This window comes from Lepus europaeus, chromosome 2 (genome assembly GCF_033115175.1).
Source record: "Lepus europaeus isolate LE1 chromosome 2, mLepTim1.pri, whole genome shotgun sequence".
Taxonomy (NCBI): Eukaryota; Metazoa; Chordata; class Mammalia; order Lagomorpha; family Leporidae; genus Lepus; species Lepus europaeus.
In genome coordinates this window covers 173,549,592-173,566,735 of record NC_084828.1, presented here as the reverse complement: position 1 = coordinate 173,566,735, position 17,144 = coordinate 173,549,592, and the positions used below count along the sequence as shown (strand labels likewise).

General features: G+C 45.1%; 1 protein-coding gene across 5 annotated transcripts in view; it reads right to left on the bottom strand.

Moving 5' to 3' along the window:
- The window catches only part of GOLGA4 (golgin A4), a 126,973-nt gene that overhangs the window by 101,994 nt on the left and 7,835 nt on the right, over positions 1-17,144 (bottom strand). For 4 of the 5 annotated variants that reach the window (XM_062216111.1, XM_062216092.1, XM_062216103.1 and 1 more), the window contains exon 2: positions 4,792-4,881. The exons of the other annotated variant lie outside the window; for it this stretch is intronic. In XM_062216111.1, coding sequence (XP_062072095.1) covers positions 4,792-4,881 — 90 coding nt within the window. The remainder of the gene's footprint in view (positions 1-4,791; positions 4,882-17,144) is intronic. 5 annotated transcript variants of the gene reach the window in all.

Sequence of the window (17,144 nt, the reverse complement as noted above, 5' to 3'; positions counted from 1 at the left end):
CCGGTTCTAGTCCCGGCTGCTCCACTTCTGATCCAGCTCTCTGCTATGGCCTGGGAAAGCAGAAGATGGCCCAAGTGCTTGGGCCCTGCACCCACATAGAAGACCAGGAAGAAGCACCTGGCTCCTGGCTTCGGATCAGCATAGTCCCACCTGTTGCGGCCATCTGTGGAGTGAACCAACAGATGGAAGAACTTTCTCTTTGTCTCTCCCTCCCACTGTCTGTAACTCTACTTCTCAAATAAATAAATAAATAAAATCTTTTAAAAAGATAATTCTATTAACACTGATTAAAAATAGTACTGCAACTTCCATTCAAACTGGTTACATGTGTAAACTAAGTTCAACACTGCACTTGAAACGAGTTACAGAAATGGAGTGTTCTGAGTAACACATAAGGAAATAGGTTCTGAAGGAAATTATGCCTATACTCTGTACTTTTACATGGCTTTATCGGATCATTTACACATATGCACCAATGTTACAGTGTATATGTTATTAACTTTGAACACAAAAACTGTACCATGAAGCTTTTAATTATTTTGCTATCAATATCTACTCAATAAAAATGAAAATAATCATTTGTTTTAAAGTGCATTTTAAGACAATTTTTTTAAAAGATTTATTTATTTATTTGAAAGGCAGGGTGATAGAGAGCAAGCTGTTCCATTTGCTGGTTCATTCCCCAGATGGCCACAAAGGCAGGGGCTGGACCAGGTTGCAGCCAAGAGCAGGAACCCCATCCATGTCTCCCACCCTGGCGGCAGGGACCAAGTACAGGGGTCATCCTTCCCAGGCACATCAGCAGGGAGCTGGATCAGAAACAGAGCAGCCAGGACTAAGGTTGGCACTCTGATGCTGGATGCTGGGTTTGCCAGCAACCGTTTAACCTCCTTTGCCACAATGCTGGTCCCCCATCAGGACAATCTGGAAATAGCTTTCAAGGTTTTAAATTTGCTTACATCCTGTCACTAGCAATTCCATTCCCAAAAACCTATACTAAAAAACAGCAGTACTATAAACATACTAAGATACGAGAAGTCTTCAAAACTTCATGAAAAATGAGTATTATGAAAAAAGCTATACATGGATTTCAAAATCTTTTGCCATAAAATTAATTTATCTTTTAATTTCACTTTTCCACATTCTGAAGTATCCTCATATGTACAATGTCCACTACTGCACTATTTGTAATACTAAAAAATTATAAAATTTAATTTCTAATATTGAAACTTTCTCCAAATCCACTTATAGACTTAATGCAATCTCAGTCAAAATCCTTATAGGTTTGTTTTGCTATCAGTTCGTGTTTTAATCTGAGTGGGACTTTTTTGTGGAATGTAAATATTTGATTCAAAAACTTACATGGAATTATATGGAAAGGAGTAAGAATAACCAAGACACTGAACAAGCATGAAGCACAAAACCTGCTCTACTGCCAGCAAGAAGTAATGTAAAATGACAGTTATTAAACCATGCAGATCATTTCCAAGTGAAGTATGCATCAGGTGTAAAAAGCAAAACAAGATAATACGGGAAGATATTTTCAGGGTAAGAAAAGAATGCTTTAAAAAGTTTTTTTTAATTAATGTATTTGAAAGGCAGAGAGACAGAGACCTCCCATGCACTGGTTCACTCCCCCAAAAGCCTGCAACAGCCTCGAACTAGGGCTAAGGTTGTCAGCTGAGAACTCCATCCAGGCCTCTCGTGTGGCTGAGGGGACCCAATCACCTGACCACCACCTCTGCCTCCTACGATCTGCTTTAGCAGGAAGCTACAGTCAGAAGCAGAGCAAGATACTGAACCAGCCAAGAGCCACCCCTGACAATTCTCCATGGAAAAACAAAGAACGCTAGCCATACAATGAAATGAAACACTGACAAACTGGAGAGTATATGAGAACTAAGAATTTCTGATCATCAAAGGATACCACTAAAAGAATGAAAGACAAAAAAAAATGGAAGAATATATTTGTGAGATACAGATCCAATAAGAACTTCTATCCATGTTGTATAAAAAGAACTCATTTCAGCTCACAATTGATAGCTCTGATAGCTCTAAGAGTCAAAGAGATCACACAAACAAGACAAGTATCTGCTAATACTAACTGATAGAATCAAAAAGGGAGAGAAAGATCCAACATGGGAAGTGGGATACACAGCAGACTCATAGGATGGCAGATGTCCTAAACAACACTCTGGCCTCAGAATCAGCCCTCAAGGCATTCAGATCTGGCTGAAGAGCCCATGAGAGTATAGCAGGCATGGAAAGCCAAGATATCATGGAAAAAAAAAAAAAAGACCTAAATGAATGATCTCTGTGAGTGAGATCCCAGTGGAAAGAACGGGGCCATCAAAGAAGGAGGTACCCTTCTCCGAAGGGAGGAGAGAACTTCCACTTTGACTATGACCCTATCGGAATAAGATCAAAGTCAGCGAACTCTAAAGGCTTCCATAGCCCTGGCAACTCATGACTAGAGCCTAGGGAGATTACTGACGCCATGAACAGGAGTGTCAAATTGTTAAATCAGCAACAGGAGTCACTGTGTACTTACACCCCATGTGGGATCTGTCCCTAATGTGTCGTCTAAAGCGAAGTGATGCTATAACTAGTACTGAAACAGTATTTTTATACTTTGCGTTTCTGTGTGGGCACAAACTGATGAGGTCTTTACTAATTATATACTGAAGTGATCTTCTGTATATAAAGAGAATTGGAAATGAAAAAAAAAACAACCTGGTGTTAAAATGGAAATGGCATAGAAAATTAATTAATTTGAAAAAAAAAATTATGTAAGATCTCTGTCTTTAATGTGCTGTACATTGCTATTTAATGCTATAATTAGTAATCCAATGCTAGTTTTTTCACTTTATGTTGCTATATGGGCAAAATGTTGAAATCTTTACCTAATATATACTAAACTGATCTTCTGTATACAAAGAGAATTGAAAATGAATCTTTACATGAATGGAAGGGGAAAGGGAGCGGGAAAGGGGAGGGTTGCGGGCGGGAGGGAAGTTATGGGAGGGGGGAAGCCATTGTAACCCATAAGCTATACTTTGGAAATTTATATTCATTAAATAAAAGTTTAATAAAAAAATAAAAAAAAGAACTCATAAATTAGCAAGAAAAAGACAATCCAAAAGAAAAAAGGGCAAGAGATTTAAACAAGCATTTTATAACAGGAGATATCAAATGGCCAATAAACAGATGAGCAATGCATACTTTTATTAATTTTCAGAGAAATACAGATTAAAGCATAATGAAAGACCATAACACATCCAGCAGAATGGCTGAAATTAAAAAGACTATGAAGGACGCGGAACAAAAGCAACTTCCACGAACTCCTGCTGGGAAGGTGTATCTCTAAACCACCCTGGGAAACAACCAGTGTCGTCTCCTGTGTGTAAAGCTAGCTAGGTCTCCTCTACACCACTGATTCTACTCCAAAATACCTACCAGCAGAAACGCAGGTTCATGTGTGTCCACTAATGCTCACAGCAGCCAAACACTGGGGACAACCCAAATGTTTAGTTATGGTGTTTGCATTAAGAATGGAAACTTAGGTGGTCAAATTTTAAAGAAAAGGAAGGAAGCCAGTGCTGCGGCTCACTAGGTTAATCCTCCGCATTGTGGCGCCAGCACACAGGGTTCTAGTCCCGGTCGGGGCACCAGATTCTGTCCCGGTTGCCCCTCTTCCAGACCAGCTCTCTGCTGTGGCCAGGGAATGCAATGGAGGATGGCCCAAGTGCTTGGGCCCTGTATACCCCGTGGGAGACCAGGAGAAGCACCTGGCTCCTGCCATCGGATCAGCACGGTGCGCCGGCTGCAGCGCGCCAACCGCGGCGGCCATTGGAGGGTGAACCAATGGCAAAGGAAGACCTTTCTCTCTGTCTCTCTCTCTCTCACTGTCCACTCTGCCTGTCAAAAAAAATAAAATAAAAAATAAATTAAAAAAAAAAAAAGAAAAGAAAAGGAAGGAGGGGCCGGCGCCATGGCTCACTTGGTTAATCCTCCGCCTGCGGCGCCCGGTTGCTCCTCTTCCAGTCCAGCTCTCTGCCATGGCCCAGGAGTGCAGTGGAGGATGGCCCAAGTGCTTGGGCCCTGCATATGCATGGGAGACCAGGAGGAAGCACCTGGTTCCTGGCTTCGGATTGGCACAGCGCGCCAGCCGTAGCGGCCATCTGGGGAGTGAACCAACAGAAGGAAGACCTTTCTGTCTCTCTCTCTCTCACTGCCTAACTCTATCTGTCAAATAAATAAAAATAAAGAAAAAAAAGAAAAGGAAGGAAGCAAATACCAGAACTCCAGGATGTTGGTGCTCTCTCAGGCACAGGGAAGGAGCACTGAACCCTGGCAGGGCCCCTTTTCCTGACCTGGGCGGTAGGAACATGGGAATTTACTTCGCGATTTATGCTTTATCCTCTTTTCTGCATTTGTGTCACACTTCACAGGAAAAAAAAATGAATCTCGGTGCTAGCTACTTGTTACATGGCAAAGTGAAGTTACTTCTCAGTTTCTTCTCACCAGTTTGAAAACACGGGATGCTTTCCCATAAGATGATATGTTGAACAAATTGTTATCAAATTATTCTGAAAGCTTTAAATATTAAATGCAGAGTACATTATTCTTTCAAAGAGCTCAAAACTAATCATGTGATTAATAAAAACAGTATCTAGGATATTATGTAATTGCCCTGTCAAAACAATTTCCCATTTTATCAGCAGCAGCATTACATTTCAGATCAATGTGCTTCTTGTGAGAGGGATTTCAGAAAAGAAATGTCAAGCTTACCTCTCTATTGGGTGTACCTTCATCAAGCTGCTCTGTAAACGAAGAGGTCCTGTTCCTGGTTCTTGCTGGTGTTGCAGAACTGGAGGGAGCCTGGATTTAAAAGTGATTGCATAAATCAGAAAAGGCTGGCGTCACTGCATGCACTGGGCACTGAGCACTCCTTTTCTCAGTGCAAGTTCAGAGACTCAGAGAAACAAAGGAAAAGAGCAAACACATGAGAAACAGAAAAGGATGATGTCTACTAAAATAAATCAGCTGGAACACCCAGCTGACCTACTTTGCTCTTGGCCTGACTCTGCCACCCATTACAACTGTGATGTTAGCTAAGGCTACTTTTGAGGGCTATGTCTCTCCGTTTACAAAATAAGGTTGTAGGGGCCAGCTCCATGGCTCCGTGGTGCAGTGGATTAATCCTCTGCCTGCAGCACCGGCATCCCAGATGGGCGCCGGTTCTAGTCCTATCTATTCCTCTTTCAACCCAGCTCTCTGCTGTGGCCTGGGAAAGCAGAAGATGGCCCAAGTGTTTGGGCCCCTGCACCTGCATGGGAGATCGGGAAGAGGCACCTGGCTCCTGGCTTCGGATAGGCGCGGCTCCAGACGTTGCAGCCATCTGGGGAGTGAACCAGCAGAAGGAAGACCTTTCTCTTTGTCTCTCCCTCTCACTGTCTATAACTCTACCTCTCAAATAAATAAATAAATAAATTTTTAAAAAATAAGGTTTTAATGGTAACATTAGATGGATAATTTTAGGGAAAACTGAAGCAAAGTGAGGAATACATGAAAATTCTCTGTACTACCTTTTTAATTTATAATCAAAATTATTTCAAAATTAAAAGTTCATTTTTTTTTCAAAATAAGCTTGTCACTTCAATCTTCAATGTCTCCTTCAGCTCTGACATTCAATTCTAAGAAGAGCACAGGTAGACAGCGCCACCCCATCTTCAAGGTCTTTGCTTTGAGCCTAGCTCATATACCACAGTTGGACAGTGAGATTCTAGGGCAGTCTGAATCCTGTAACCCTCCACACAAAAACCATCAGGAGAAAGAGCCCAAAATTTAAAATAACATTAGCTCTAACATTAGCTTTAAAAAAAATCCTGAAAGTATAAAACCAACTTCAAGACCCCCATATGACTGTAACAAAACAGATCTGAACTTATCTACACAGGAAAATGAGTAGTCTCCACAGCTCTACACAAAAGACATCTAATAAGTATCTGTCAAGTACATGAATGAACAAGTGACCTCTGACCTGTCAACCCTGCATCCATACTGCTTTGTCTGGGCTGGGATGAGAGGTCACGAGGAACAGTGCACATGCATATACACACACAGACAGCCTTAGTTTACAATAAACATTAACACTATGGGGGGAGAGACACCAATCAGATCCTTAGCTTACACTTAAACTGTATTAAAGATTTTAATTTATTTTTACTTAAACACACACACACACACACACACACACCACAGGAGTCTATTTCTATCACCTCCAAACGGGAAAGATTTTGATATCAAGCAGAAGGCAAAAGGAGCAGTTCAACTGGGAGGCAGAGGAAACCAACTATAACAGATCACAGAAGTTTAATGATCAAAGTCTTTTCTATAAATAGGTCTAATAAATCCATTAGTTAGAACTTAGAAGACTGACTAACCGAGTCATTTTATCTGGGGCAGGAAACCTAAACTCCACCAGACACACCCACGTAAGGCTCTGAGTCACAAGTGAGCAACATGAGAAAACAGACATGGAAAACTGAAGTCCCATCACGGGGCAAGCACGAAGACAGAACTCATGCAGCCTTAGGAGATGCACCCCAGTGCAAGCTGCGGCAGCTGCAATACTCCTACATTAGAGCAGGCTCCCAGTGTGGGTGGATGCAGCAATCAGTCCTAACTCTGGCCCCTTAAGGAAATTCTGTAATCCATGGAATACCTTTAACACATTCCTTTTCTGCTTATCTAGATCGACTGAGTTCTGTTGCTTTAAGTTAAGAACTCCAACACCACCACCCCTGCTTAAAAAAAAAAGTCCAAGAAGTTGGGACATCTACATTCTACATCTGTCTGGATTTGAATCCTGGCTCTGCCTCCAGACTCCAGCTTCCTAGGCTATTGCAGACCCTAGGAGGCAGGGGTGATAGCCCAAGTAATTGGGCTCTTGCCATACATGGGAGTCCTAGATTGTGTTCCTGATTCCCGGCTTCAGCCCTGCCCAACCCTGGCCTTTGCAGGCATCTGGGGAGAAAGCTAGACTTGGGAACTCTCACTAGCTCTCGTGCATGCACACACACTCTCTCTCTGCATCTCAATAAATAAAAATAAAAACATTAAAGGTAACAGGTGGATGTGGAATAAGGCTGAGGCTTTACCAGTGGTTCAAATGTCTAGAAAATATCTAACAAATGTGGCAGGCACTGTGGCACAGCAGGTTCGGCCACTGCTTCAGATGCCCACAACCCATATTAAAAGGGTCTGCAATCAAGCCCTGCTTCCGTCTCCAACCCAGCTTTCTGCTAACGGCACCCTGAGAGGCAGCGTGTAATGGCTTGGCTCAAGCACCTGAGTTCCTGCCACACACACGTGAGACATGTGAGACCCAGTGGGAGTGCCCGGCTCCTGGCTGGTCCAGCTTTGGTACTGTGGGCATTTGGGAATGAACCAGCAGACGGAAGATATCTGTCTGCCTTTCAAATAAAACTAAGAACATAAACTTTAAAAAAAATTTTAAAGAAAAGGTATGACTAAGAGTCAACATTGTGGGGCCAGCATCGTGGCTCACTCAGCTAATCCTCTGCCTACGGCACTGGCATCCCATATGGGCGCCAGTTCTAGTCATGGTTGCTCCTCTTCCAGTCCAGCTCTCTGCTATGGCCCAGGAGGGCAGTAGATGGCCCAGGTGCTTGGGCCCTGCACCTGCATGGGAGACTGGGAGGAAGCACTTGGCTCCTGGCTTCGAATCGGCGCAGCGCCAGCCGTAGCGGCCATTTGGGGAATGAACCAATGGAAGGAAGCCCTTTCTCTCTGTCTCTCTCTCTCTCACTGTCTATAACTTTACCTGTCAAATAAAAAAAAAAAAAGAAGAAGTCAACATGGTGCTTAAAGAATGAGAAGGGAGGGGCCAGCACTGTGGCACAGCAGGTTAAAGCCCCAGCCTGCATCCCATGTGGGCGCAGTTTGAGTCCTGGCTGCTCCAATTCCCATCCAGCTCTCTGCTATGGCCTGGGAAAGCAGTAGAGGATGGTCCAAGTCCTTGGGTCCCCAAACCTGCGTGAGAGACCCAGAGGAGGTTCCTGGCTCCTAGCTTCAGATTGACACAGCTCCAGCTGTTGTGGCCAGTTGGGGAGTGGACCAGCGGATGGAAGAACTTTCACTCACTCTCTCTCTGCCTCTCCTTCTCTCTCTGTGTAACTCTAACTTTCAAGTAAATAAATAAATCTTTTTTAAAAAATGAGAAGGGAAAGCAGTTGCTGAACAGTTTATTCTAAGACCAAAGCTAAATTATAAATGCTCAGATTATGTCTAAAATCACTTTCACTAAAATTAAGGCAAATTCAATAAACCCTCCCATCCCCACAGCCGAAGTCTTGAAACCAGGCAGCTCCAAGGTTAAGTGCCTCAAGGCTGCCATCCGAGCAGGAAGAGCTCCTTCGGATAGACTTACAGCGGTATGCAGGCTCTTTAGGAAAAGGGACTGAGGGGGTAAAAGTCAGGAAAGCAATTAGAAAGGTAGGACTAGAATAAAGGAAGTATCTCTTGATCAGCCCCTGTCTTTCAGTGACTCCGTCATTAAGATCTTTGGGTTATCAATGCAGCTATCCAAAGATCTGCAGGCCAGGAAAGGGCTACCCTAGAGTGTGACCTTCCAATCATCTGAAAAATACACTCCATGGTAAATTTTAGAAGCTGGCAGGATGGCTTAGAGCCTGACCTCATGTGAGTCTAGTCAGCAACTGAGAGCATGCATCAGCCCTCGATAAACATAAAATCCAATGATGGGTGGGGCTTACAAAGTTAAAGAAGAGGTTCTAAAACACCTGTCCTCAGAAAACTAACATCCCCGGGAATAACCTGGCCTGGCGGCTTCTTGTTCGAGTAAGCAGCACGTGAAAGAATGGATGCAACTATAAAGTAAAAAAAAAAAAAAAAAAAGCCCACTGTATGAAGAGCTAAGTGTACGTGAGCATTCGTCCCAAGTACCCAGATCCTCACTTCAGAAGGAGCTACAGAAGAGTGAGGCCACTCACGTCCTGCACTGGAGGGCCTGGGTTTGATCCCTGGCGCCGGCTCCTGACTCCAGCTTCCTGCTGATGCAGAACCTGGGAGGCAGGCATGCGGCTCAAATAACTGGGCTCCTGCTCCCCATGTGGGAAACCCGGATGGAGTTCCTGGCTCTCAGATTCCTCCCCGTGGCCACTGTGGGTATGTGGGAGGTGAACCAGCATATGGGAGGGCTCTTTCTCTCTGCCGCCTACATCATTTTTTTTTTTAAAGGGACTTGTGTTCTTCAAACCAAATTTGAGCTCATTAATTCTCACAGCCATTAGCAATCTGTGAAGTCAGATGTCTAAGCTATCTGCCAAGACTTGTGATGGTTATATATCTAGGCTCATGATTAATATTTTTAACCGATCACAGGCCTCAATTTCAGTACCAGAAAAATCAGTTTAGTCACTGTTTCAGCAAAACACAATATAAGAAAACCTGCTGCAGAAGGCAAAAGACGGAGACTGAAGACAGCAGCAGACAGCTCCAGAATTAAACCAAATGTACTTTACTGAGGGGAATTATAGACTGGGAGTTTGATATAGACAAAGGTGGCTCTTGGCAAACCACAACACACCTGGACTCTCTCGGGAAACAGTGGCACTTGAGATTACCTGATGTCTGAATACCCCTCAGGGCTCGAGGTAACAGTCTAAGGTACGGAAAGGGTGAGACAGCGGTTATAACCAACAGCTGTGGTCACATCAACTGAGTCCCCACAGCGCTGTGAAAGGCACAGTTCACTCTTGCCCGTGAATACATCACTCACACGATTATATTACCTGGCAAAAGGAATTTCTAAGGTATACGTCAGGTCATAATGAGTTGAGTTTGAAATAATCAAAAGACAAGCTGGATCAGTCTAACCTAATTATAAGAGTCATCAAATAAGGACGTGGAGAGCAGAAAGCAAAGTGCGCTCTCGCTCCCTTGGGGCCGCGGCCAGGAAGTGATTCCCCTCACCTGTCAGTACGAAAGGAGGACCCCAGTCCTAGAACCACAAAGCACACAACTCCACCACACCCACAAGAGCACACGGGAGGACCCTGAGCTCGCGATGGGAACACAGCCTGGATAACAGCTCGTCTCAGCTGTCTGAGACCTGGCAGAGGGCCCAGTCATAACACACCAAGCTTCCGACCCACACAACTATGAAATAATAACTGGCTATTAGGCACAAAGGTTGTGGTAACTTATTATGCAACATGAGAAAACAATATAGTCACCTTTGGGAATAAGCCTTGAATACCTTTTCCTGTACCATGACTTTTCTTTTCTTTTTTTTTAAAGATTTATTTATTTACTTGAAAGAGTTACACAGAAAGGAGAGGCAGAGAGAGAGCGAGAGAGAGGTCTTCCATCCTCTGCTTCACTCCCCAACTGGCCGTAACAGCCGGAGCTGCGCTGATCCAAAGCCAAGAGCCAGGAGCTTCTTCTGGGTCTCCCACATGGGTGCAGGGGCCCAAGCACTTGGGCCATCTTCTACTGCTTTCCCAGGCCATAGCAGAGAGCTGGACTGGAAGTGGAGTAGCCGGTCTTGCCCATGTAGGATACTGGCGCTTCAGGCCAGGGCGTTAACCTGCTGCGCCACAGCACCGGCCCCACCATGACTTTTCAATAGCCATCAAGTATATTCAGATGTCATCCTTACACTTTCCGGAAATGACTTACCGTATGCAGCCACAAGACCCTTGCCCACACCAATATAACACTGCAACTATCTGTCTCTCAACTCTGATACAGACACTACACCTACCCTTCAAGGCAAATGCATTACCCAACACAGCATCTTGCAGGCACTGTTAAACATACTCTACAATTACAACTGCTTTCAAATACAACCAACCAACCAGATAAGCAGGACAGACATCATTCCCAACTTCCTGACGAGAATATAAAAAACTCAGATTGCATACTACAAACTCTGGCTTAGCCCACGGGTTGTCTGTCTTTTCATTTTTTTAACCTGCAAAGCAGAAAGAGGTCTTCTTGATGTTTCACTCCCCAAATGCCCACAACAGCCAGGGCTGGGCCAAGCTGAAGTTAAGACCTTGGAACCTATTCTGGGTCTCCTATGTGGGTGGCAGGGGTCCCAAATACTTGAGCCATCACCTGCTGCCTCCCAGAGTAACACTAGCAGCAGCTGGAGAGCCAGGGCTCGGAACGCAGGAATGCGGGTATGGACCTGGGATGTAAGTGTCCCAAGCAGCATCTTCACTGCTGGGACGAACACCTGCCTCCAGCACACGGGTCTTCTGATTGCCTCATCTGCTTCTGTGGTATTCTGTTATAAAATTGTATGTATTTTTGAGAGGTAGAGAAAGAGAGAGAGCTCAACTGCTGGTTCATTCCCCAAATGTCCACAACGGCCAGGGCTAAACTGGGACCAGGGCCAAAGTCAAGAGCCAAAGCCAGGAGCCAGGAATTCCACTGAGGTGTCACGGGTGGGTGACAAGAACCCAATCACTTGGCCATCACTGCTGCCTCCCAGGGCTCACATTATCAGGAAGCTGGAGTCAGGAGCGGAGCCAGGAGGGAAAAACAAAACAAAGGTACTCTGATGCAGTACCTGGTGCCTTGACCATTAGAGTAAACACCCACCCCCACCCCCCACCATCCAGCCCCCATTAGATCCCTGTTTCTCACACTTTTCCCCTCTGGGACTCACAGTCAAACCAGTAATGATGAGGAGGATACTACTCAATGTACAGACACACCTCTAAAACAGAGTCTTACAGAACAATCTTAACCTGTATCACATGAAAAACCTCATTCTCCGATCTGATTTATTTTCCCATTAAAAAAAAAAAAAATAGCTACCTCCAAGAACATGCATTTGCTGGAGCTACGAGGACGTGACCTGGGAAGCCCATGCCACGTCAGAGGGCCTGGGCTTGCGCCCCAGCTCTGCTCCCGGTTCCAGCTTCCTGCTCTCGTACATCCTGGGAGGCAGCAGGTGACAGCTCTGGATTGTTCCCAGCTCCTGTCTTTGCACTGACCCACCCCAGCTCCAGTGGACATCTGATGAGTACAGCAACAGATGGGAGAATTCCTTTCTCCCTCTCTTTCAAATAAATTAAATAAATAAAAAATTTTAAACAAAGTTTATTCTATTGGGTATTGCATGGAAAGAACATTTAAGAAACAGAATTAGGCCGGCGCCGTGGCTCAACAGGCTAATCCTCCGCCTTGCGGCGCCGGCACACCGGGTTCTAGTCCCGGTCGGGGCACCCATCCTGTCCCGGTTGCCCCTCTTCCAGGCCAGCTCTCTGCTGTGGCCAGGGAGTGCAGTGGAGGATGGCCCAAGTGTTTGGGCTCTGCACCCCATGGGAGACCAGGATAAGCACCTGGCTCCTGCCATCGGAACAGCGCGGTGCGCCGGCCGCAGCGCGCTACCGCGGCGGCCATTAGAGGGTGCACCAACGGCAAAGGAAGACCTTTCTCTCTGTCTCTCTCTCTCTCTCACTGTCCACTCTGCCTGTCAAAAAGAAAAAAAAAAAAAAAAAGAAAAGAAAGAAACAGAATTATTATTAGATGACATTCATGTGTATCTCAAAATTTCTTCAGGCATCAATAAATTTTTTTATTTATTTGAGAGGCAGAGTTACAAAGAGAGAGAGAGAGAGAGAGAGAGAGAGATCTTCTATGCATTGGTTCACTCCCCATATAGCTGCAACAGCCAGAGCTGAGCTAATCCAATCCAAAGCCAGGAGCTGGGAGTTTCTTCCGGGTCCACCACACAGGCATATGGGCCCGAGCACTTGGGCCATCTTCCACTGCTCTCCCAGGCCATAAGCAGAGAGCTGGAACTGAAGTGGAGCAGCTGGAACTCGAACCGGCCACATGGGATGGTGGCGCCGCAGACGGAGGCTTAACCTACTAAGCCATAATAGCACCAGCCCCCATCAATGAAGCCTAACCATTTTGGATCTATAGCTTTTTGACTGATTAACTAATTTCCGTTTTCTAAGATACAAGGAAGCGGAACATAATTTAACGTTTTCTAGGTCAGTGTCACTCCCATCAATACTGCTATCCATGCTGGCCTGCTACTAGTTTAGAAGCCACTTACATTTACTGGAACTGGGGGCAAAATAAGCATAAGGAGGCTCTACGTCAGGATTTATTTTTCTTATAAATAATATGAGTTACGAAATGTGAAGTTAGTGACATTAACACTTTTGATGCTCAATTTTTACTTATTTTCCACTTCTCAATATTACTCTGTACAAGCATAATAAATACTTGATTCTTTTCCCTCTTTCTCCCTCCCACACCTACAGATAATCATCACGTAAGCACATAGCCAAAGAATCTTCATTACGGCACAGACGAAAGTCACTGCCAACTCCATTTGACATCCCAGCTCTAAAACAATGGTCGGGGCTGGCGCTGTGGCCTGCAGTGCCGGCATTCTATATGGGTGCTGGTTCAAATCCTGACTGCTCCACTTCCAATCCAGCTTCCTATTAACGCATTTAGGAAAGCAGAGAAGAATGGTCAAAGTACTTGGGCCCCTGCATCCACATGTGAGACCCAGAGAAGCTGCTGGCTCCTGGCTTCGACCTGGCCCAGCCCTGGCTGTTGCAGCCATTTGGGGGGGTGAACCAGAGGGTGGAAGATCTCTCTCTCTCTCTCTCTCGCCTTTCAAATAAATATATCTTAAAAAAAGAAATAAATAAAACAATGGCCACGATAACAGGTTAATTCTTGAGTACACCTCTGAATTTAGTTATTAGAATTGTTACAGGTGGCACGGCATTGTGGCAAAGCAGCTTAAGCCATTGCCTGCAACACCAACTTCCCATATGGGCACCAGCTCATGTCCCAGATGCTCTACGTTTGATGCAGCTCCCTGCTAATGCCCCTGGGAAAGCAGCAGAAGATGGTCCAAGTGCTTGGGCCCCTGCACCCACGTGAGAGACCAGAATGAAGTTCCTGGCTCCTGACTTAAATCTGGCCCAGCCCTGGCCATTGAGACCATTTGAGGAATGAACCAATGGACAGAAAATCCACTTCTTTCTCTCTCTACTTCTCTGTAACTCTTTCAAATAAATAATCTTTATTTTAAAAATTGTTAGTTTTTCATCATGACCTTAAAAAACTACCTTTCTCATCCTGATGTCTAAGATAGAGGTGCCAGAAATGAAATGTTCTTCATGCTATAAATGTTTATCTCTTAAAAACAGCCCTTCAATATAGTGAAATCCACTTAACCAAAAATAATGTAAGGAAAAAGTCCAGTTAAACATGGCAGATGGAAATATGCTCCTAATTTCTCTCTTCTTCTCTCCCAAAGAGTTCAAAAATTTCAACCAATTTTCAGAAGACTGTATGTGAATGAAAAAAGGGGGGGGGGGGCGGATTTAGAATGGGGGCCGGTGCTGTAGCACAGCAGGTTAACAACATGGCCTGAAGCGCCAGCATTTCATATGGGTGCCGATTTGAGACCTGGCTGTTCCACTTCCGATCCCTCTCTCTGCTATGGCCTGGAAAAGCAGCAGAAGATGGCCCAAGTCCTTGGGCCCCCGCACCCACGTGGAAGATCTGGAAGAAGCTCCTGGCTCCTGGCCTCGGATCGGCGCTGCTCCGGTTGTTGCAGCCAACTAGGGAGTGAACCATTGGATGGAAGACCTCTCTCTCTCTCTCTGACACTTCTTCTTTATCTGTGTAACTCTTTCAAATAAATAAATAAATCTTAAAAAAAAAAAAAAAAGGGCCGGCACTGTGGCTCACTTGGTTAATCCTCCACCTGCGGCACCGGCATCCCATGTGGGTGCCAGATTCTGGTCCCGGTGCTCCTCTTCCAGTCCAGCTCTCTGCTGTGGCCCGGGAAGGCGGTGGAGGATGGCCCAAGAGACCAGGGGGAAGCGCCTGGCTCCTGGTTTCGGATTGGCGTAACTCCAGCTGTGGCAGCCATTTGAGAGATGAACCAACGGAAGGAGGACCTTTCTCTCTGTCTCTCTCTTTCACTGTCTAACTCTATCTGTCTAATAAAAAAAATTTTTTTAATAAAAAAAAAGAATTTAGCATGGCTGATGACATTACAATACCAGCGACCTAACTAAGGGAATACTGATGAAAAGAAGTCCTCTTTGCCTGTTTTCATCCCCAAAACCCTAGTAAGACTCAGAACCTTAAGCAAAAGGCATAACAGGATGTAGAAGTGAAGAGGCAGGACCAAAGCCAGAAAGACTAGCTGAAAGATCCCCAGGGCCTCTGGCCCATCCTGCACAGCCTCTGAAGGAGCAATGAAGCTCCAGACTGGGCAGCACCAAGCGCAGGGAGCTGGGGCAGTGGGGAAAGTCTACAGCTAAACTTAGAGGGACTGAGTGACAGCCTGTGCAGTGCTGGGGGAGCCGCGGCCCCTCCCGGGCAGCGAGGCTTCCCACAACAGAATGCTTCTCTGGAGACGCTCCATGGTCGCCTAGAAAGGACCTCTGGTTACTGACACATGGGTATCCCCCGAGTAACAAAGCCTTTACAGCCCATCAACCAGCAGTGAACCCTCTCTATCCCTGTCACATGCTACTCCCACACAGCATGGGCACTTTCACTGCCTTACCCTGAAATACGACCAGACATCCAGAGCATTCAATGTCAAAGAGCCAAATAAATAAATAAATAAACCTGGAAAAAGCAAAATCAATAAAGATGAAAAGAGAATGTCAAAACAAAAAAATGTGTCTAGTATTATCAGAAAGATCAAAGACTTTATATGTATAATAAGAACAAATGCTATGAAAAAAGCAAAAGACAGTAAGAAACAGCACTGGAAATTTTAAAAATAAGTCAACTAAAAGTAAAAATCCAGTTGAAAATTAGATAAACTGAAAAACATCTCTCAGAAGTGGGACAAAAACATACAGAGACGATAGAGCAAAAAAACAGACCATCTATCTATAACGTGCAAAAGCCAACTCACTGGAGTTCCAGGAGGAAGAGAACAAAGGAGAGGAACTGTCAAAGAAGTGATTATCTACACGTTCCCGCGGATCGAAGCACAGACATCTCCCTCCTTGATGTGCCTATCGAGTCCCCACCACACTGCGTCAAGAAATGCATACTGAGACATAAATGTCATGAGATTTCAGACAAGACATAAAGGAAGGGCCCTAAAATCTTTGAAAAGAAAGAATGACCTCCCAACAGCAACACTGCCAACAGCAAACAACGGTTTAAAAACCCCTTTAGTAGTACTTGGCCCTTAGAACTATGTAACATACTCTTTGATAGAAATAAAGCAACATTGTGTTTTAAATTTTGTGTAAAAAACCATGACTCTCTGGGCTGGCATTGTGGCATAGAGGGTAAAGCCACCTTTTCCGATGTTGGCATCTCATACGGGCGCCAGTTCAAGACCTGCTCCACCTCCAATCCAGCTCCCTGCTAACACACCTGGGAAAAAAGCAGAAGATGGCCCAAGTGCTTGGGTCTCTTGCACCTTCGTGGGAGACCTGGAAGAAGCGCCTGCCTCCTGGCTTCAGCCTGGCTCACCCCAAGCCCTGCATCCATTTAGGGAGTGAACCAGCAGATGGAAGCACTTGCCTGTGCTCACTCTCACTCTCTCTGCCTCTGCCTCTCTGTAACTCTGCCTTCCAATTAAATAAATAAATCTTGAAAAAAGAGATGTATTTACTTATTTGGCAGTCAGAGTTATACAGACAGAGGCAGAGGCAGAGAGAGTGAGAGTGAGCACAGGCAAGTGCTTCCATCTGCTGGTTCACTCCCCAAATGGTCACAACAGCAGGAGCTGGGAGCTTCTTCTGGGTCCCCCACGAGGGTGCAGGGGCCCAAGCACTTGGGCCATATTCCACTGTTTCCCAGGCCATATCAGAGAGTTGGATGGGAAGTGGAACAGCCAAGTCTCCAACTGGCATCCATATGGGATGCTAGCACCGTAGGCGGCAGCTTCACCCACTATACCACAGCGCTGGCCACATAAATAAATCTTAATTAAAAAAAAAAAAGCTCTGAACTCTAGTTCAAAAATTTTAAAACATCATGACTATCTAACATGCTCAGTACAAGATACTCGGGAAAATTTAAAGGCATCATATTTAGATTAAAAGATGATCTTGGGCCCC